The sequence below is a fragment of the Thermobia domestica genome, chromosome 5 (genome assembly GCF_964235325.1).
Source record: "Thermobia domestica chromosome 5, izTheDome1.hap1.1, whole genome shotgun sequence".
Classification (NCBI taxonomy): domain Eukaryota; kingdom Metazoa; phylum Arthropoda; class Insecta; order Zygentoma; family Lepismatidae; genus Thermobia; species Thermobia domestica.
In genome coordinates this window covers 199,932,604-199,954,638 of record NC_137458.1, presented here as the reverse complement: position 1 = coordinate 199,954,638, position 22,035 = coordinate 199,932,604, and the positions used below count along the sequence as shown (strand labels likewise).

Genomic DNA, 22,035 nt, shown 5'->3' with positions numbered 1-22,035 from the left:
GGCGTGGTCCACTTCTTTAAAAAAATTGGTCACATGATTTGGGTGTGGTCGGTAAGGGTGAATTTCAATATAGCGACCACGCAACTACATATATATTTTTGTTTGTATGGATTATCTCATCACAAAATTGGGATACAAACTTCATTCTAATGCCAGATTAAAGATAATACATGTTTCAAGTGATATGAGTTAATACCTTTCCTTTACGTTGCCGACATTTTTAAATATGGTGGCTATTATCGTAATAAAAGAAACTTTCCAGTTTTTTTTAAATTCATTTCTTAGCGGATAACTACGAAACTGACAGAGATACAGAGAAACACCTAGAACTAAATGTTATTAAGTAGAATCACACCTTTCAAACAGTACTTATACTCGTATTATTCCCAGAAACTGAGGGAGCTAGGCTATTTTATGTAGCCCAACGTGTTGGATTTTTAGAACTTACATTGCACTAAATAAAGTGGCATGGATACTCTTATAAACAAAGACGAAAAGACGTTTCAAAAGGTACCCATTATTGTAATACTTTATTTTGGGAACCCTGTACCTTTTGGCGGAAATAGGATTTGGACATTGACTTACAATGACGCAATCATGTTTGAATACTTCCGTTAATGGTGTATCAAACACCGGGTATGTTTTGTAATTGTAGCTTGGATTTGACAATGGCAGTGTCGTTAAGACCACATACGGCATGTATGAAGTTAACTAGGGACATTTAGCCAGTGCAGCGGCATGAAACATCAATACCGTATATGGCCAGAGTGCTGTGGATATGTAGAAGTGTCAGAAGTGGTTACAGAGGTTTCAATGTCTGGGAACCGTTCATCGTCATCCGCAGGACCTTGAATTCGTATCAAATCTCGAATCTCTGTTAATAGGCCTACCTTAACAGAAGCAACACTGAATGGACATCTGTAGTTCTCTGCTCAAGAGGATGAAAAATGGGATCTCTATCATAGTATTGCAGCTCAGATAAGCACAAATATAAGAACTACAAATTGTTATTCTCTTTGTGTTCGTTGGAATAACGTTAACTTACAGAATATCTTTAATATATAATAGTGCACTCTTATAATTTTCTCTATTTGGCTTCCATGCAGTGTTACCACGTTACAGCCGAAAAATTCGAAGGAAGGGAACCTTGGACGTTAAATCTTTAAAAATCCCTGCTCCTACTTCCTTTTACTAATTACTACAGACAACTGCTATACATTGTATGAAAGCCTATTTTATTGTCTTTCCAATTAGATATAATTCGTACCAATCGACTATTTAGTATGCCTGTTATTATACGATGTTTGTACCCAAACTTGCGACTTCCTTCGAAACAGTTTGGAGTTTAGCCATTTTCCAAGATGATGGCTTGAGCATAACTTTTATTTAAGGAAATTTATATAGTTTTAAATCAGAAAACTATAGAATGTTCCTGCAAGTTCCTTTGCTTGTGTGATTTTTTTGAACATCCATTTTTGAGCCTATAATGACTGGACTAATAACAATATCTTCTTGCCTTCCTATTAGACCACGCAAAAAACATACATAACAAAATGTATAACTTTGAGGCATTAATAGGATGATTGGTTAGGAAATTAAATCGACAGCATTAATATGATGGATTGCATAATTTACTTCTGCATTCAAATAATGCAATGCCAATTTTTAAAATCAATCGCGATAGTCAAACCAGGATTGAACATACGACTGACAAAATTACCTAAAATTTGGGATATTTATTGTTTATTTATATCCCAAATTTGAGATTATTTTTCTCGTGACCTCACAAACAGGTATGTCTTAAAATGTATTTTAATTCACTTTGTGTTAGTAGCAACCCAACCTATTGTATAGAATCTAAACTCGTCTCTCAATTATCGTTTTTTCTTTCTATGAAACATGAAGTAAAACATTTATCGTATTTACGTGAAAATAGTAATATTTTAAAAATGATTTTATTTGTCCTATTAGTATAAATCTGTATGAAAATTGGAGTATTATAGAAGGCTGTCTATACTTGCGAACAAAACTGGGATAAAACTGCATTTTACTATAAAAGTTCAATGTGTCATAATATCAACTCCTCTTACCGTAAGTGTCTATAGATCCTCTTTGATTACAAGTTCGAATCGACTGTCCCAATCCGGAATTTGGGATACCGTGGAACGGGGATATCTCACTGATGGTTGTAGTCATTGTCGTTGTCCGTACATCACTCTGAGGCTCACTTACTTCACTAACAGATGTGCTTGTGTCTTCATTTCTTATCTGGAAAAGAGAAACTTAACATTAGAAGATGGCTGGACCGGAATATGTTTAGGGGCCCACATGATGAATCGAGTACTCTTGTTGCATCGTTTTGAAAGTTATTTCCGTTCCTGAGTGTTATATGATACAGTTAAATTATTAATGGGCTGAATAAGATACGAGTATCTGAGTTCTATGTGATATTCTACTAAAGTGTAACCCTAATGAAAACTGAAGCTAAAATATAACACTAAGAACACTATTTCCTTAATAATTCCCCCAATTTGAAGTATGCAGAGTATCAAATATTTTGTCTAATGGATTTCATTCTTTAAAAATGCATTACCTTGAAAAACTAGGGTTTAGTTTTTGATATGTTTTAACATTTTGATATTTTGACCCTTATTATCCAAAATAAGACCTAAAAAAGTATGACAGTTTGCGTTAAAATCAATCTAGGTCAAGAAATACTGTAACATTGGTAAGGGGTGCGTTTATAGGACCAAAATACATGGAACTTGCCATGAAACTTTACCAAGGGCCTCAAAGTCTGGTTACATCAGCGAATATTACTGAAGCAAAATGAACTACTGAAACATTAAGGACACGTAATAGAATTCCAAGGATCTGAACCAAAATTGATAGACAACAATATAAAAGTAGGTGGCAGTGATTCCGATACAGTGCCTGTGCAACATACCAATAAGTACAGGGTATTCAGAAAACATATAATACTGAACAACTTATATAGCCACCCTAATCGATCTATATGCAGAACATAGCTGCTATCTACATAAGAGAAAGCTTCGATAGTTACAAGTTATTTCAAGCGATGCAGGTACACTACGTTCATCATATTTGACATCTTCCATTATATTTTTGTATCCTCCACTGAATTCGTGAAATTTTCTCTCTTTTATTTGTGAATAAACTATCTTTAATGTATGTTCTTCTCATGAAAATAATATGTGTATTAGAAATATTTAATGTGTAGTAAAGATACATCCCCCTGCATGCAATGGGGTGGACAGAGGGCAGCTTCATTTATCACTCATTTATCATCCGTTCATCATCAGGCAAGACATTGCTCTTTGCCTGCCCTCTCAGTTGCAAATATCACTGGTGGTTGGCGGGAGTCTTGCAAGAGGATGCAAGTAAAAAGACATTTTTCTCTGTTTGAGGAGGACGGGTATGGTAGTTTGTGCGAGGGAGTGCCTTACCTTTATTTTTCCTCATGAACGCTACGGTGTGGTTTTGTGGAAACTACACACTGCTTAATTTATTGATTTAGAAATAAGTACGTTATATGGGCAAAAATCATTAACTTCTAGCTCGTGCTTACCATCTACGAAGAAGTCCAAATTTGATGTGAGCAAGAACGAAGTTCAATCCACTGAAGAGAATGCGCGAAAGAAGGTATCAGGATTCATGTAATCCAATATGTTGCAATCAGGGCTGGATTAACCTATCTGCAGGCCCGGGGCTAAAAAAAATATATGGCCCCTACTGACCAACTAATATATTTCTGTGAAAGTACAGAACAGACAGTTAAGGAATATGTTTCATATTTTTGCCATATTTTATTTTATGATGATGATTTTATCTCTATGATTCTTTTCAGCTATCCAGTCGAGATTTTGATCAGAGTGGAGGCACGAGGTTATAGCCCCCTAAGCCCCCTTAATCATGTGCTGGTTGTAATTAAAGAAACGAACGCTCATGAAGCTAGTGCTGAGTCTAACCATCAGAGTAGTATTAAAGGTTTGTTCTCTTTTGTTATAAACAAAGTTATCACCTATACAGCCGGGCAAGTTAAATATATTCGACAACTACAAAAGACACTTTGATAGTAGAAATTGTAGATGAGAAACAAATTGTGAAGCTAATTAAATTGAATAGCATTGGACCGTTCCCGTACCAGCATGGGTAAAAGTGCGGGGCAACGCGGGAGGACGCCGTTTCCCTACCTCCAAAAAGTATGTACGGTGTCCCCCCAGTTCCTAAAAAAATTACAATCGGCAAAGATAGGCAGGGGGACGGCGTGACGTCATGCCGCTACCTACCGTCCCCCTACCTTTTCATATCTACTTTTTCCCCTGCGTATCAGTAGAACCTAACTTCTGAATGTGAATTGGGGAGTAATTTCATGTTCAGATCATAAACGCCTGTGATGAGAAAATAAAATCCGAGTTAGATGACCAACTGAGCTCATTCTGAAAGTAAGAAGTCATGCGAATTGGTTGCTGCTGAATCACTGATTCTTAATTTCAGTTTCCCTACTCTTTCGAAATTTCTGAAAGCTAGATATTATCGATTAAAAGTTCCTTCTTTTAATCGCTTCTTTAAATGACAATATTTTGAGCACACCATCACCTCATGTAATGTGGATGATGCTACTTGTGCAACTGTGGCCAGAAAGTTATGATGCGGAGCCCTGTATAGCGATCAAGCTCTCTTGCGTTAATTGCTTTCTGAAACTAATGCTAATTCATCGTCAATCACCATATCAGCATGTGCTAAATAATTTCTACCTAATTTACATTGAAGCTAAGCATTTCTGAACATTGCGTGCAAAGTGCAGCTCGTCATAAATCTTTAACATAGTTAAAGATATATACTTAAGTGTTGTCATTAGACAATTTCTAGGATTAGAAATGAAGTAATTGTTTCGAATTATTTGAGAAGGTCTGACATCACACCACAGCCTTATAGGACTCGAATTACTTTGTCCTACAAAACCTATTTGATAGTAACGGCGCAGGGTCTTAACCATTACATCTATCCCAATATTGCAAATGTAATGTAATACTCACTAGATGAGTCTGCTACAATGAATCTCTTGCTGCACCAACTTCACACTCTTCATTGTAGCTTCGAAACCCCGAGCTAATTCTCGGTACCCTCCAAGATCCCTCGTTCTCCTGGATCTCTGAACTTCCTCGAACTTTCTATTTGTAGCGTAGAGCAACTAAGACCTTCTTATGAAACTCTTTACGATGTATTTACATGTATGAATACTTCCTTTATCTATGACATAATGCCTACATTATCTCTTTTATTTCCTTAAACAACTAAGTTATTTACTACTTCCATTTTATTCTATTCTCAAAATAAAAGTACGAAATTATTTAAATTTAGGGTACTTTACAGTATATTGTTGGCATCAAGTGAAGCCAGCACATATGTCGTCGTCTAAACGACCCTCTCCTCTCTCAGAGGAAGCCAAAATCTTCATAAGTTCGAAAATCACCTTCGATTTCCCTGAAATCGGATTTGATGGAGAATTAACTGATGAATAGTGAGTGGACGATAATTAACTCATGAGAAAAGGTTTGAACCAGGTGTGGCATTGTTGCAATGGAACATTAATAGCTTTGTTAGTCTCTGAGAAATTGAAACAACTTATCTCTAATTACTCACTGACAGTTATATGCACTGGCGTATTTACGATTTTCTTTCGGGGAGGGCTTTGCTAACTTTAATCCTGGAATGTGAAAATTCTGCAAGATATTTCATTTACTTTAATATAGTAAATAAATTTTCGGGAGGGGCTTAAGCCCGGAAGTCCCCTCCTTAAATACGCCACTGGTTATATGTATGCATAAAACTCATTTCGAATCTACATAGTTGTATGTTTTGTCTTGTTACACAATTTACAGTTGTAATAAGCACATATCTTTTCGTGGCATAGCCATCGCTATACTCTAAATCACATTCAGTTTCGGTGCTTTAACATAAACTTCCAGTTGCAAAGGGTTGTGTTGCGAGTTTTCTTCCCTTGCCTAATTACAATATATTTGCTGTATGCTTCTTGTAGTGAAGTCTCTTTGGCAGTCGATTTGATTCAATTTTACAATCAACCACAACCGTGTTGACGGAGATCTAAATGTATATAATTGCCTATGGGCTTCATTAAAATTTACAACCAGGTAACAGAATTCTTATATGAGAGTGAGGTTTTCGCCCTTAATAATGGCAGTTCTACTTACTTTTCTATTGGATCCAGTCCCTAATCCTGCATTGGCCTCTCCCTGTGTAGTGTTTCCCTTGAGGGTTCCTTGACATGGAGGGTACACCCAGGTCTTAGTGCCAGTGATAATTTTCCTGTAGACCTGCTTGAGCTGTTCACGGTCTCATACTAGAGTGCGGAGGCGATGGTCTACGACAGGGAGTTCCATGGTGGTCTGCAGAAATCCGTAAAGCTATCCTGGTTCGTCGGTGTTCTCGTGCGACTTTTAATCGGCATCGAAGGGCCGAGAATCTTACAACTTCGCATTCTTTGTCCCTATTATAGATAACTGATAAAATTACAACGTCTCTAACCCTTATGACTACTACTTAGGATCATGTTCTCTCCAAAAATAGCCACCTTCTTCTACTAGTTTGGCCGCTCTTTCAGGACACAGGGTTCTGGAGACTAACACCACAACATATTGGACCGACACTTTTCTTCTATACCTGACTCTACACACTATTCAGACGAGCTTGATCGCTTTCGTACTCGTACTAAGAAGAATCCTTTAAATTTCCGTAGCAACAATAATGAAGATTATGATACTCCCTTCATGGCTCACGAATTCAACAGTCAGTTTCCAGCACTCTCCAGTGATTCATCCTATACGAATACAGGAACAGTTTTAGGATTTTAATTTTGGGTAGTCCCGCCGCCTCGTGTATAGATACATATACACATTTGATTGATTAATAACAATAGGAAATTACTTTTACAGTAGTGGTTGATGCTATTTGTTAAGTAATTATCTACCATTAATATAAATAGTGGAAAAATATATTTACTCTTTATTGTATCTTTTAGCGTTTATATATTTTTCAAAACTTTTGGGTAGGCCTGTGCCTACCCGGCCTACCCGCTAAAGTCGCCACTGTACTAATACCTTTCAAATGGAATGAAATCTTTCAGTTTAACGTCCCACGATTAATCCCTTTAACCAAAGGAGACAGATGATTAAGGCAAGTGACTGATGATTGAAGAATTGGTGGAATGAGGAAATGGGACGAAAACGGAGTACCTCGACAAAACCTATAGACACAATGTTGTCTACTACAAACTTATTTGGCCGGGAATTGGTCATGTACACATATCTTATGTTATGTTGCACACGTTTTAAGCGATTTCTAACTTGGATTATTACAGCTATCTAATCGTAGCTGGTTGCAGGAGACATTCTTACTCTAAGGCCTGAGAATTTTTTGAAACCCTGTCCTCTTTTAGGAGATTTATTTTAATTAAAATGGCATAGTACAATAGCAGTTCGAAATAGGCACTATTCAATTATTCATTTGAAACTATTAGATTGTGTGGATTTGTATAGCATACAAACATACGTTCAGCTTGATATCTGCAGTAAGATATAAAAGAAATAGACAATTACGGCATGGTGGTGAGTATAAATTCATACTAGAGTCATACCTTCTTTTTCTGGAATGATCAAAATTGCGATATTTACATTATCAACAGTTCGGGAAATACAAAAAGCACTAGTTGCCGAAATGTTCTTAATGATAACCAAAAAGTTTTTTTTTTTTTTGATCTGTGAACATAATTAATCAGTTAGTATTTACACTACAAACCTTATTTCTAATATTCAGGGTTAAAATGATCTTCCGATTCAAAACACATATAACTGAAGTTTAATGGCACTCAGAGACATAGATATGGTATCAATGGAAAGAGAAGCTCAAAACGTTTTGTTTCTCAATATTACTATTGTTTTCTATTAGGACCGTTGAGCGGCAAACTAGGTAACTATGCAGCAGTTTTATCAATCCCGAAAACAACTTTTATTCATCTGAGTGATTAAACCTGAGTCATGTGTGTTGGTAACTAGGAAGGTCAACCCTAAAATCGCAGACAATAAAGTATTAATGAACAAGCAGATGAGATGTTAATAGTTATTAATTATAGAAATTGATTTGAAGTAAATATAAATTTTCTTCAAACAAAATGTCAAATGTTAGTATCAGGCATTCTAAACTGACCTTCTTCCTTGCCTGTACTTGTTCCTTTGTTGTGTGATTTTTCACATGTTTTCTGAGAGAACTAGGATCAGTATATCTCTTACTACATCCCGGAACTTGGCAGGCATAAGGTTTCTAAAAACAAAATAAATAAATAAAAAGAAATATCTACGAATGAGTTTCCCAACTATTTCTTTACCAAGAAGATACACGATATAACATAAGATACCTTCAAGGGACTGATGTGTTTAAATATTTTGCTTTGGACAATTATTAAGTTGGCAGATGTGGAAAGAACCTTTAGCTTCTACCAATTTACTTTATTTCCAAACAGAAATGCTTACATTTAACAACTAACAGATGTTTAATGCTAAGTACAATAGCTTTATGTTTTTATCATTATATATATATATATATATATATATATATATATATATATATATATATATATAGAGAGAGAGAGAGAGAGAGAGAGAGGGAGGGAGAGAAAGGGAGGGGATTTGTAGTTTATATTAAGTTCTTTCCAATCAGGTAAAAGTACACTTGTGAAAATAATGGATAAAAATATCACTTGATAAAACTAACATTCATAATTATTTAAAAGAGTTAAGATGAAACTGATACATAGATACATGAAAGTTGAAGCAAATGATAGAAGCTCGCTTGCGAACGACTACCATTCGATACTACTGGTATTGTCTGTCTGTTCCATGACAACTCACGTAAAATGTTTCCGATTTTAATGAAACTCGGTACTACGTATTTTTGATCCAACCTTAGTACTCCCAAATAAAGGAGCCTACTACCGCAGGTTGAGATAAAAAAAATAACTGGGTTTTACGTTTCCTCATGTATATAATGTTATAACAAAACAATTTTCAAGTGTAAAATACATAAAAATTATCCAAACAATTCAACTTCAACAAAACAGCGTGAAGTTCCTTTAGTGCTTTTCGATCTTACTCATTGCTCGGAGTAAAAATCCGCCAAGAATGAAATGGTGAATTTACCTATATGGAAAACCTTGTTTCATAATCATTCTCGCCAAAAAATATATTCGACTTTTAAAAAATGTGCCGGATATTTTCTTTAAGGCTGCATTTATCCTTTCCTGATTTTTTATAGGAAGTACTATGATAACTCTCATTAAAATACATTAGATATTAGTCAATATGGCGCATATATTTTTTGAAGCTTCCCACATTTTCCACCTCATGGAGCTGAAATCATAGACGGACTTATCCTCCCCCGATGTTTAAAACGAAGTTCCACGATTACTTTCGTAGAAATTATTTGATTTTATATAACATTATGAATATTTTCTTTTACGTACTCATACCGCAACCGTCAGCCCCAACGAAGATGCGAGAGCACTAAATGGAAACTGCTAAAAGACTACGTACTTGTGTTGGGCTTTCTAGTTCATTAACTAGGTTAGTTATAGGACATTTTAATTTGAAGTCAGTATGCTGAATTTATGTCCCCTATTGAAGGTAGGTACGAAATCGACCTTTTTGCTAGAGAAGGGCTGAGTGGAATGGAGTTCGGCTCGGTCATAATAGGATATATATTTTGAAGTACCTAATAAACCTCTTCTTTTTCCTGAACCTAACCTTGTTCCTTAAAGAGAAATTTAGTTACATGATGAAAGTAATTTTAACTGAAAGAGGTTATATCATAGTTAGGATTAGGCAAGATTAGTCATAAAAGATCTACCTAACCTTTAAATATTAGGAGGTGCATCACCCGTCTTGTAAATGTACGAAAAATTGGAGTAGCCTTATAGATTTCCCAAATATTGGAGCAATTCAGAAATGATTGAAGATTAATATAAGATTCTGATTATTATTTTCAAGATGCTACCTTCCTTAGATAAGGAGAAGTAGGTTTTCAGAGACGAGACCTAAGTCTCTTTTAAGATTCTTAAATAGAGAAGTGTTTGTGCCCCGAGCAATTATATTCAGAACAACAAAATATTAAGTGGGAAATAAAACATATATTCCTTACTTTTATTTAGTGCAGTATAGCTTTCCCTAGATCATATACCTAGGCTTGAAAATTTAAAATTTTGGTTTTCTTGTTAATTATGAAAATCCTTAACATATTAATCTTTTAATATGTTTTTAATTTCGTAAGGCTTGGTTTTGGGATCACGTGAGCTGCTTAGGTGACAATAATGAATTTGCTTTTAGAAAAAGTGTTAGTTTCACCTGTTATTGGGATTGCATAAAAAGAGACTAAATATATCACAGAAATAATTTTTATATTTTATCCCAACCATACTGCTAGGTGTGTTGTACTTTTTGTTTGTTTCGTTAATGTTGTGTATCAGTATACAATGCTCTATCAGTGGTTATGAATCAACACTTGAAATTAGTTGACGGTTTTCCTAAAAGTGGATTAAGTTCTCCTTAGAGATTTACATTATGACTGGATTTCGGTCAAGCGTACGTAGTGGGGTCATACATCTCGGAGACAGTTTTCTCGTTCATAGTTCCTTGGTCTTCGTTAAAAATACGAAATACTGTACTTGTTGATTCAAAATGTCATGGGTATCTCTAGCATATGAAATTTGAGAACAACGACTACAAAAAAAGTCTTGGAATCTCCAGCTAAATTTACATCGAAATCAAGAGACCAAAGGGGAGCTGCTCGAGCTAGCAGGATGGGGTTGCTACTTCTATCTACACAATTCATCATAATGTATTTTTCCTCGCTGGCAGGGCACTTGCTATATTTTTTAGAAGTTTCTATATACTATAATGCTTAGAGAACTTCGTCTTGATGTAGAAATTATACCATTATTACTATACATTAATTTGCACTTCTCTACCATTCTTATCTTCCTTTCATCCTACCTTCTAATACGTTACTCACATCGTAATTTCTTTACCAATCTTCTTTTTAATTACTTCACATGATATTCTTTCACTATTCTTCCTAATGCATCCCACTGGTTTATCGTTTCAGTCACCTAAGTTCTTTCATTCTCCTCAACATACGAATTTCGAAGAACTCGGGTACATTTTCACAATGTTCACGTTTCTGCTAGTTAGAAAGTGATACTCAGCACTTCATTTCTTTGTTTAATACTGTAAGACTTCATCCAGTGACTCACATAGTATGCTTCTAATCATTATCACTACAATCATCGTAAAGATCTGTCATCATTTCTTACGTTGCTTTTTTATCGTTCAGATTTTATATCTTCGTTAACAATACTATCAGAGTACTGAAAACTAGCCATCTATTATACTTTCTATGCTCAGACTTTCAATTGCACAGGCTAAACCATCCCAGCTACCAATACTGTATTTCGTTCATATTTATTTTAATCTCAAATTACTTTTAGATTCTTCTCAAATTACTTTTAGATTCTTGATTTTTTCTAACATTATGTTAATTTCACTATACTTCAAATTTTCACTTTGTTCTCTTTCCTAAATGAAAGTTGGGTTCTTTATAGTTTTCACCTTCTGATTACGAATCTGAAGTCAGATATGCTGTATCAGGTTTGGTTATTGAGAAATTTGTAAATAAAGATTAAAAGGCTTTATTTTTAATGTATGAATGTTAATGAATATTGAGTCAAATCATGCAAAGTTATCAAGGGAAAAGAAAAATTGCCGCTCGACCTTTTCAAAAAATCTAATTTTTTCATGAATGTTTATCCTATATCTGGGTACTTCAAAACCACAATTAATTATTTTTTTTACAACATCCCATGGCGACAAAGCGGCTACTTCCATTTTGCGTTTTTTCGATTTTAGGCGTTTACGTTGTTTTGAATATCTCAGCATGTATTTTTCCTACCAAATTGAAAATTGCTGGACGTCTCCAACTCGTGCAGAGCTAAAACTTTGATCTCTTAACATTTTTGCCTAAAACCACTTGAAGGGGCTGAAATCAGAGTCTACAGTAGCAACATTCTTGGACATTGAAGACATGTTTGGGAAGAGGGAAGAACTGACGTAGAGGTCTGAATTTGTGTGTGCATGTAGTCCGGGATCATAAGTTAATACACAAAAATTTACAGACCTGTAGCTGCTCCCAAAGAACTGAGAAAAGATCGTAAAGTTGGGGAATTATGCCAATTTAGCATGTTTCACTGTCTAATATCTAGAATTGGCCTGGATAAAAAATTTGAAATTTTGGGAATAGTTAGTCCTTTAGTATACCATAACACACAACAAAGCGCGTTTGTTTTTTTGAGCACAAGGGGGTCAAATTATTAAGTAATGACGTCATACTCTAGGTGGTGTTTTGTTCATAACATCTACCGGAAGTTTGTTGTTTGTGAAGTAAAATAAAGTAGGATGAATGGTTAGCCCAGTCAAGGCTCTCCAGCTCGTTTCTTTCCCCTAGTTGTAACACTGTCTTATCACACCCACAGCAGTATTGGCGAAGAATGCCGCTATCAGCAGAAGGCGAGGAAAGTCAAAATGTACACTTGCCAAAAAAAAGTCCGCAAGTACTACTTGCTCTTGCTGCTTGTTATATCGATGATATTCAATCATGTTTATTCTTGTTTTAAATGCCAACTCATGCAAGAGACTGTTGTCCTTTTCCTTGATCTACATTCTCAAGTCAGTGAACACTTACTCGCTGTCAACACTGACTGGTGGATGTAGATCAAACGAAAGGACAACAGTATAAATTGAAATGAATACATCAAGAAACAAATGAAGTTGAACATAAATTCCTTTGATGATGCAGGTAAATTAAACGGTTATGCAGGTAAACGAATGATGCAGGTAAACGGTTATCGATCTGAACCAAGATATTAACATGGTCAATATCTTGGAATGTTTGGTTTATGTTGAATTTTGAATCGGATCCCATTGAGTGCCCAAAATGCAACTTTGTGGTGTTTTAGTACACATATGAGACTACAATCTGGACAATTTTGAATAAATTCAGAGGGACATTTCTACGCGAAACAATGAATAGGGGCAATGGGTTTTTCGTAAGTTGATGAAGTACGTATATTAAGCCTGTATTAGAGTTTGTGTAGTATTGTATATTTAATCTTGTAAACTTTATCACCAAAAGCAACATCTGGTATGGATGGATTATCAGCAAGTGTATTGAAACACGCGAAATCACTTATATTAAAACATTTGCAGTATATCTTTAACCTAAGCTTAGAAACAGATGTATTTCCTGATGATTTTAAGACTGCTGTAATAAAACCTATATACAAAAAAGGCTCAAAGGCTTATCCTAATAACAATAGATCTATACCAATCCTGAGTAACTGTGCTAAACTGTTAGAAAAATGTATAAGGAGAATATTAGTTAATTTTCTTGAACAAAATAAATTCTTTTCTTTAAATCAATATGGATTTCAAAAAGGTAAAAGTACATAAGATGCGGTATATAAATTAACAGAGATTGTTTGTAAAAATGTTGATAAAGCTGAAAAAGTAATTGCAGTTTTCCTAGACCTAGCTAAAGCGTTCGACACAATATCACACAAAATTCTCTTAAATAAACTAGAAAGATGTGGAATAAGGGGTATATTGCTATCTTGGTTTAGCAGTTATTTGAAAGACAGAAAACAGGCCGTCGAAATAGGTAATTTTAAAATCAATTATTCATATATAAAACAAGGAGTCCCACAAGGAACTGTATTAAGTCCAATATTATTTTTAATTTATATAAATGATTTGTGTAATTTAAAAATGGACGGGCATATACAATCATTTGCTGATGACACCTCTCTTATATTTACTGGTAAAACATGGACAAATGTATTCAAGAAAACTGAAGCAGAAATGAAGAAAGTAAAACAATGGCTTGATAATCATCAGTTAGTATTAAATACTGAAAAAGCCAGGTATATAATGTTTTTGCCAACTTTAGCAGGACAGCCGGAAAACATATCACTAGAATTGCATTATTATCAAAATACTGATAAATGTAACTGTAGTCCTCTTAGTAGTCAAAATAAAGTAAAATAATTACAAGCAACGTACAGAACCAGATCTGACTCAAACTTCACCCAGAGGACACATAATAGAAAAGAAGAAAAATGCCAAATTGGAGCTGCCTCCACCCAGAAACACCAGAGATATGCTCCGCAACATAACGCACCACGCGACAATATGATATAAGGTAAACGTCGCAAGATACCCACTTATGTCGAAAACGGAAAGGATGGGCAGCACCAGGATGATATTAAGATATTTGATATGCTATAACACTGACTTGGCGGCCATCTAGAAAGCCGTGACCTTGGATATAGCGTAAGGTATTGAAATGAGAAGCGGAGTGTTTGATATATCAATGTAAGGTTAAATGCAAAAGGAAAACCAATGATGTAACCGCGAAAAACGTGTGTAATGTGTGGACGGGACGAAGTGTGGAAGACTCGGGCAAAACAAACGTGTGTTCGAAGAACAGAATAATAGGGCAAGACCCCACAACAATGGTACGCGACAAGTAACTGCAACAGTGTCTGTGCACGGAAGTGCATCCGCCTTGACAGATTATGCCTTTCGAGGATATTGGGATTCCGCTTGTGACAGTGAAAATCACAGTTGCAACCCACGATACGAGCGCTCGTTCGGAGACTACATAAACTACAATGGACTACTTCTTATGGAACAGCAGATCGGCAGATCGCTCCGGAGTGTAGGAGATTTCATCTTGGATGGTGATCAAAAACACGGCCTACTTGGGATTGAAGCCCACTCCTGGACAACTTTTTGTACGTTTCTTGTTTAATTTTCTTGCTGTTTCGTGTGAACAAGGGACATTTCGACCCACGTTTGTTTAAACAACACTATCTGAAACCAAGTGTGTACAGATGAGAGAGCCCAGCCAAGTTCTAGCTTACATTTCTTTACGAATGTTTCTTTTCCTCTGCGCGGTTTGCTGCCCTGTTTTGCGACGGTCCTAAACAGTCAATATCAGGGAAAGGCAGCGTTCTGCATTGACTCGATGAATTCCATGAGTTGTTGCAGTCTCAAACTAGAAGGCTAGTTTACCACACAATGAAACGACTTGAATTGAGTCTATTGTTTTCGACTTTTGTTATATCGTGGTTGTTCAAAATCTCCGGCATGTGTTCAGTTGCTTGTCGTTCGTCCACTGCTGGTTCTGTCGATTGGATGTAGACTTATTTTGGAAGTACACTTTGCATTAGTAACATCATATTGAGAGGGTTCGCCATTGCAACTCTACATTCATGTTTGTAGATGAACGATACTGCGGGCACATTCACTACACAGAATATTGCGCGTTTTTGCTTGCGTATGCCATAAACACACTATCACTCCTCACTTGCTGGCCTCTCTTGTCACGTTTACTTCGTTCCATATGTTCCAGTGAAACTAGTAGACACAATTCGAGTCGTTTCATAGTGTGGTAAACTAGCCTTCTAGTGGAAGACTGCAACAACTCATAGAATTCATCGAGTCAATGCGGAACGCTGCCTTTTCCTGATATTGTGACTGTTTGGGACCGTCACAAAACAGTGTAGCAAACCGCGCAAAGGTAAAGAAACATCTGGGTTTTCTCATCCGTACACACTTTGTTTTAGATAGTGTTGTTTAAGCAAACGTGGGCCGATATGTCCTTTGTTTACAAGAAACAGCAAGAAAATTGAACAAGAAACGTACCAAACGTTGTCCAGGAGTGGGCTTCAACCCAAGATGATATCTCCTACACTCCGGAGCGAGCTGTCGAATTGCTGTTGCATAAGAGATAGTCCTTTGTAGTTTATGTAGTCTCCAAACGAGCGCTCGTATCGTGTGTTGCAACTGGTTTCCACTGTCACAAACGGAATCCCAATATCCCCGAAAGGCATAATCTGTCAAGGAGGATGCACTTCCGTGCACAGACACTGTTGCAGTTACTTGTCGCGTACCATTGTTGTGGGGTATTGTCCTATTATTCTGTTCTTCGAACACACGTTTGTTTTGCCCGAGTCTTCCACGCTTCGTCCCATCCACACATTACACATATGTTTTTCGCGGTTACATCATTGGTTTTCCTTTTGCATTTAACCTTACATTGATATATCAAACACTCCGCTTCTCATTTCAATACCTTACGCTATATCCAAGGTCACGGCTTTCTAGATGGCCGCCAAGTCAGTGTTATAGCATATCAAATATCTTAATATCATCCTGGTGCTGCCCATCCTTTCCGTTTTCGACATAAGTGGGTATCTTGCGACGTTTACCTTATATCATATTGTTGCTGGTGCGTTATGTTGCGGAGCATATCTCTGGTGTTTCTGGGTGGGGGCAGCTCTAATTTGGCATTTTTCTTTTCTATTATATGCCCTCTGGGCGAAGATTGAGTCGGATGTGATCCTGACTTGTTCTGTACGTTGCCTATTAGGTATATTTATTGATAAGCATCTAAAACGGTCTTCTCACATTACACATATCGCCACAATACTAAGAAAATTATTATATAAATTTGTTCAATTACGAAACATTGTAAGCATAAAAATATTACGTGCTGTATATTATGCTCTTGTAAATAGTATACTTACATATGTCATATTAATTTGGGGTGTTGCTTACCCTACTCATTTAAAACCTTTGATTCTTCGGCAAAATAATATTGTAAGAATATGTTTAAAAGAGGGATTTGAAAGTAGACTGGATAGACTCTATGACCAATTTTCAGTGTTACCACTTTCAAAATTATATTTGCAGAAGGTATTATATATGTGTTAGAAAGAATAGTAACAAATGGGCCGTAATAAAACATATGTATATAACCAGAAATGTAACAAACAAAAGTTTAGAAATTAAAGCAACGAGTAAATCTATAACTCAATATCAAACATATTACAGAGCTCCGAAGATCTATAACGAACTCCCACTCCGAATCAAAGAGGAAAGTAATTTGAAAGCATATGAAAGGTTAATTTTACAGTGGTTAAAAGAATCAAAAGGTATTTAAAAAACTATTGTTAGTTAAAAGTAAGAATAATAACCCTCATATGTTACGGTAAGAAAATAAATAAATAAAACATTAGAATTAGGCTCACACACAAGCATTTGCTTATGTGAGCCTTTTCTATCTTTTCTTTATTCTTTGCATAAGAAATACAAAAATTTCGTAATATAGAAATAAGTACATTGATTTCATTTGCCCGACACCGGAAGACGGCGTGACTTCGGGAAGTCCGAAGTCCTGTCATCTCTGAATACCGGGTACGTTAAACTCTATTAATAAAGAGAATATAGGAAGCCCGATTTCCTTTGGAGAAGTAATAGCACTTACAAGTAGAAAATTTGACTTGTTAATTTCTGTAGCAGTTAATTTTTCCTTATACTTTTATTTTATTCCATTAATATTTTGTATATTGTTATTTTTATAATTTAGTATATTTACGTATTTTTATGTATATTCTTTAATATACTGGATACTTCCAATATATTACATTTTCTTCTTTCTCTAAATAAATAAAAGATACTTGGGGACAAAATGCGCAATTGTATAGCCCAAAATGCGAGATTTGTAAAAACAAATGCGACATCTTGTATGTCAAACTGCGAAAAACTCCTATGCCCCTAACAATGAAACCTACAAAGTTTTTACGTGTAAGTGAGGACAAGTGCAGTGAGGAAATCACTGCACTTATACATTGGCACTCAAACGCAAAGAAACACTTATGAAGCTTGCCTCTTGTGTGATGTGGGGAGCGTGTCACGTGTCAAGTTCCAGCAGAAATCTGCGAGTATTGACACACCAGATTTTCCTTTGTACCGCTGCTCCAGAGTCTGAATGGATTGGTGAAATCTCTCACCGTGCTCATCAGACAAAGCTCCTAGGTTATAGGGAAACAAAGGCAGGTGACTGTGTAGAAAATGCACTTTCAGTGACATGTTGTATCCCATAGTGTGCAGGTTTGACAACAACTCCTCCACTAGTTGCACATAGTTCGCACTTTTGTTATTTCTCAGAAAGTTTTCTGAGATACTCTTAAATGAATTCCAGGTTTTCCGTTCCACCTCAGTCAGTTTTGATTCGAATATGTCATCTTTTATCAATTGATGTATCTGGGGTCCAATGAATACATCTTCTTTTAGTTTAGCATATGATATTTTTGGGAACTTTTCCTGGAGATACTTAAATCCTTGTCCTTCCTTTTCCAACACTTTCACGAACGCCTTCATAAAGCCTAATTTAATGTGCAGGGGAGGCAGAAATTTTTTCTTGGGATCAACAAGGGGTTTCTCTTTCATATTCTTAATTCCGGGAGTGAGGGATGTACGAGTAGGCCATTCTCTTTGTGTGTAGTGCAGATTCCTTGCTCTACTGTCCCACTCACACAGAAAACAACAACACTTTGTATAGCCCAACAGTGACCCTAACACCAAACCAATCACCTTCAAGTCGCCACATATGTTCCACTGATGCTCCTCAGCATACCTCATTTTGTCGAAAAGAAGGTTCACACTTTGATATGTCTCCTTCAAATTAACGGAACATCCAATTGGAATGGAAGGGTATTTTACCATTGTGGAAGAGAACACACTTCATACTTTCTTTTGACGGGTCCAAGAATAAACTCCACTCATCGACTTTATATTTTATTTGTAATGCCTGCATCAGTCCTTCCACGTCAATATAATATATGCAATCATCACTACTGCTATAAAACTTGAGTAAGTCATGTTGTCTATCACGCTAAAATGTCATTTTGGTTTTCTTTTGAAAAAGGTTCCAACCTTGAAGTCTTGAACCTAAGAGTTCAGCTTCTTGTTCGGGTAGGTTCAGGTCACAAGGACACCCAGACATAGATATTTTTAGTTATAAACAGAATTTTCATTCTATATAAATTTGCTGTATCTTGTATATCGTGCTTCTGTATTTAACGTGTATTTTGATTTCATATTATTATTTCATTATAATGTATTTTAGAGTGTATTGCGATACAATTGAGATCATATTATTATGTTATTATATGTGTATTTTAAAGTATATTACCATTAAATGATGGAAAACTGTAATTAGGCATTTGCCTGTTGTTTTTTTCGAAATAAATAGAAGTCTCTAATAAGGTCGTTCAGTTCCTTTTGCGTTATCAAATGTGGTTCTCTGTGGTTCTCGTGCGTAGGGTCTTCACTTTCATTATCCATAACATCTTCACTTTCATCAACATCACTGCTATCTACTGTCCATACGTCTGACGGCACTTGCACAGGAAAATCTTCACCATGTGGGATGGGTCTTCTAGCTGATTGTAGATCTGGGTATTGTACTAGTCGTTTACCCTCGGAGGTTATTCCCTTTACATTTGACATAGAAAAGTAACAGTCGTGTACATGATCACATGATTCAAACCATAATATTGGTGTAGCAAATGGCATACAGTTGTGAGAACCACATAAACAGCCCCTTAGATTTACTGCACAGGATTTACAACAGAATTTCGGTGCCCAGGGTTTTTCTACGTCGACTTTCGATGAAAAATATAATTCATACGCTTTTTTTCACAACAGGCGTTATCTTAGTAAGCTTCGGTTTAGGAGTTATCCGTCCTCACACACAACAGAAGTTGTCAGGATCATTTTTGCATTTCCTAGGCATTTTCAAAATTGTACCGCTATAAAACACAAAACACAACAACGTTTTCAAATGTTACCCAGTTCACAACAAAAGATTCACAAATTATGAGTCACAAGAACACACGTTTCAATGTTGTTTATCTTCTATTAGCACAGTACGTCAGCAGAAAATGCAGCTCATCACATTAACAAGCAAGGAAGTAAACATACAATATTGATGCTCAGTTCTTTCACCGCCGTCCGATGTTGCCAGGTGTAGGTGGGAAAAGTTAAATCCGACGTTAAAGTTTCCAATTTTTCCCGCAACATTTTTCAACTTTCGTCGTATTTTGCATTAATGATCTTTGTATTTTATATATTGAAATGTATGAATAACACATGCTGTGTGTAGTGTATATATATACATACATGCGATACATATATATATATACATATACATACATAAATGCGATTGCGCCAAGTTCTACAGTCATCATGTTTTCATTTAATTTTTCAGCCCAAAAGGTCGACTCTTTCGTCATTTGATTACAACGTCTGAATATTTAACTTTCTACGCATTCTTCAGAATATTTACATTCTTCAATGTAACTTTATTTCAACATTTTTTCCTTCCCGAAATTTCTTCTATAACCCATGTTTTTTTTAGCTATGCTACCTTTATATCGCGCTTTTAGTCGCAAAACTCGAAATGATCCAACAACAAGTATGTTCCTGTATGTATTTTCTCTCAATTTATACACTTTTCTATGAAATTTGAAATGAATTTGTTTTACTCTTCGATCTTTAAACTTTTCAGCATCTAACTTGTTGCCAGGAACGAACTAAGGGCCGGGGAACCCAGGCTACTGCCCAGGGTGCCAATGTCAAGGAAGCGCCGAAACGAGCCTCAAAAAGTAAATTTTATAACGTGTTCTCTACTGACTTTTTTTGGTTTATATTCTTGTAAAGTAGTGTCAGTTACATCATCTTTTTTCATTCCACCATGGAAGAAGAGAGTTTCGTGGTACTAGAGAGGGCTGTATCGACAAATGGAGACATGGTTGTAGAAGAAAGAGTGGACCTGTATCACGTATTTGGGTCATTCCATGTCAAATCACCTAATTTTAAAACGACCGTGCTTCAATGACTCAGATTATCTTCAAAAACTTTTCTACATTAATACCAATGAAATTATGCTAAATTAATTTATTCCGATTTTTTGGATGAGAAATGGGCCGGGAAGAAATTTTTTGAAAAATGTGAGTTTTGCTTCAATTTCACTTTCCGACACTCGGCATCATGGAACTAAAATTACCACAACGTCCTTATTTTTAAAGTTATTGGGCTCACTCATCCAGGTGTCAAATAAAAGCTTAATTTTTGCTGTTTCAGTAGATCCTAAGCAACATTGCAAAAGATTACACTGTCAAACATTAATGGGCATAAGAAGCAAATTTTAGGGTTTTTACAAATTGTACCATTGCTCAAAAGTTGCAACTATGAAACTTTTGAAACTTTTTTTGTGCATTCATCTTAGTGCGTACCGTCATTCGCAATAAAAAGTTCGCATATACTGTAACTTCCACATTTTCATTAATAAGTCCGTTCTCTTACTATATTATCGCTTCTTTGTGCTTTCCTTAACAAAGCAGTTTAGTAATGAATAATTATTTATGATTTTTGACAAAAAATAAAGCAAAATAAAATTATAAGGAAAAAACTTTGATCGTTATGAAACTTTAGTCTGTCAGATAATTACGCGAAGAATATTCCGAAAGAAATTACAGGGAAATTGACTCCACACAGTGCACAGGTATTAGGAGCACTCACAAATACGTAAAATTGAAGGTACAGAAAATAATGTATTTTTGAGATGAACATAAAATTCACACTTCACGCGAAGTTCCAATATGTGAAATCAATCAATATCTTCAGTGGAAGTGACTGAAAAAGACAGAAAATGGTTATTTAAAACTCCAAGGGTAAACCTGGGCTTTAAGCGATTCTATGTGTAATATCACAATGCGTTGTGTAACATACCTCCATGGCCAGGCGGGTTTAGCAATGCTGTTGAAATTCTAGAATCGAAGGGTGGTAGTTCGAGCCTGAGTGCGGATACGTTTTTTTCAATATAGTGAAATCTTTATAAAAATATAAATGTCTACTTTGAAGTGCTTGAGAAAACAAGACCAGATGAACAATCACTTTTCAAAGATCAGTCACATTTATTAACTACGTTCATCATTTAGGCTATATACGAAGACAATAAAATGAATAACGTTTACAATCC

The 22,035-nt window shown here is 35.7% G+C and overlaps 1 protein-coding gene across 1 annotated transcript in view; it reads right to left on the bottom strand.

Annotated features, from left to right (window-relative positions):
* Nucleotides 1–22,035, bottom strand: part of LOC145685360 (uncharacterized) — a 135,542-nt gene that overhangs the window by 34,618 nt on the left and 78,889 nt on the right. The window contains exons 4-5 of the mRNA XM_081757747.1: nucleotides 8,248–8,361; nucleotides 2,091–2,268 (exon numbers count right to left, since the gene is read on the bottom strand). Coding sequence (XP_081613873.1) covers nucleotides 2,091–2,268; nucleotides 8,248–8,361 — 292 coding nt within the window. The remainder of the gene's footprint in view (nucleotides 1–2,090; nucleotides 2,269–8,247; nucleotides 8,362–22,035) is intronic.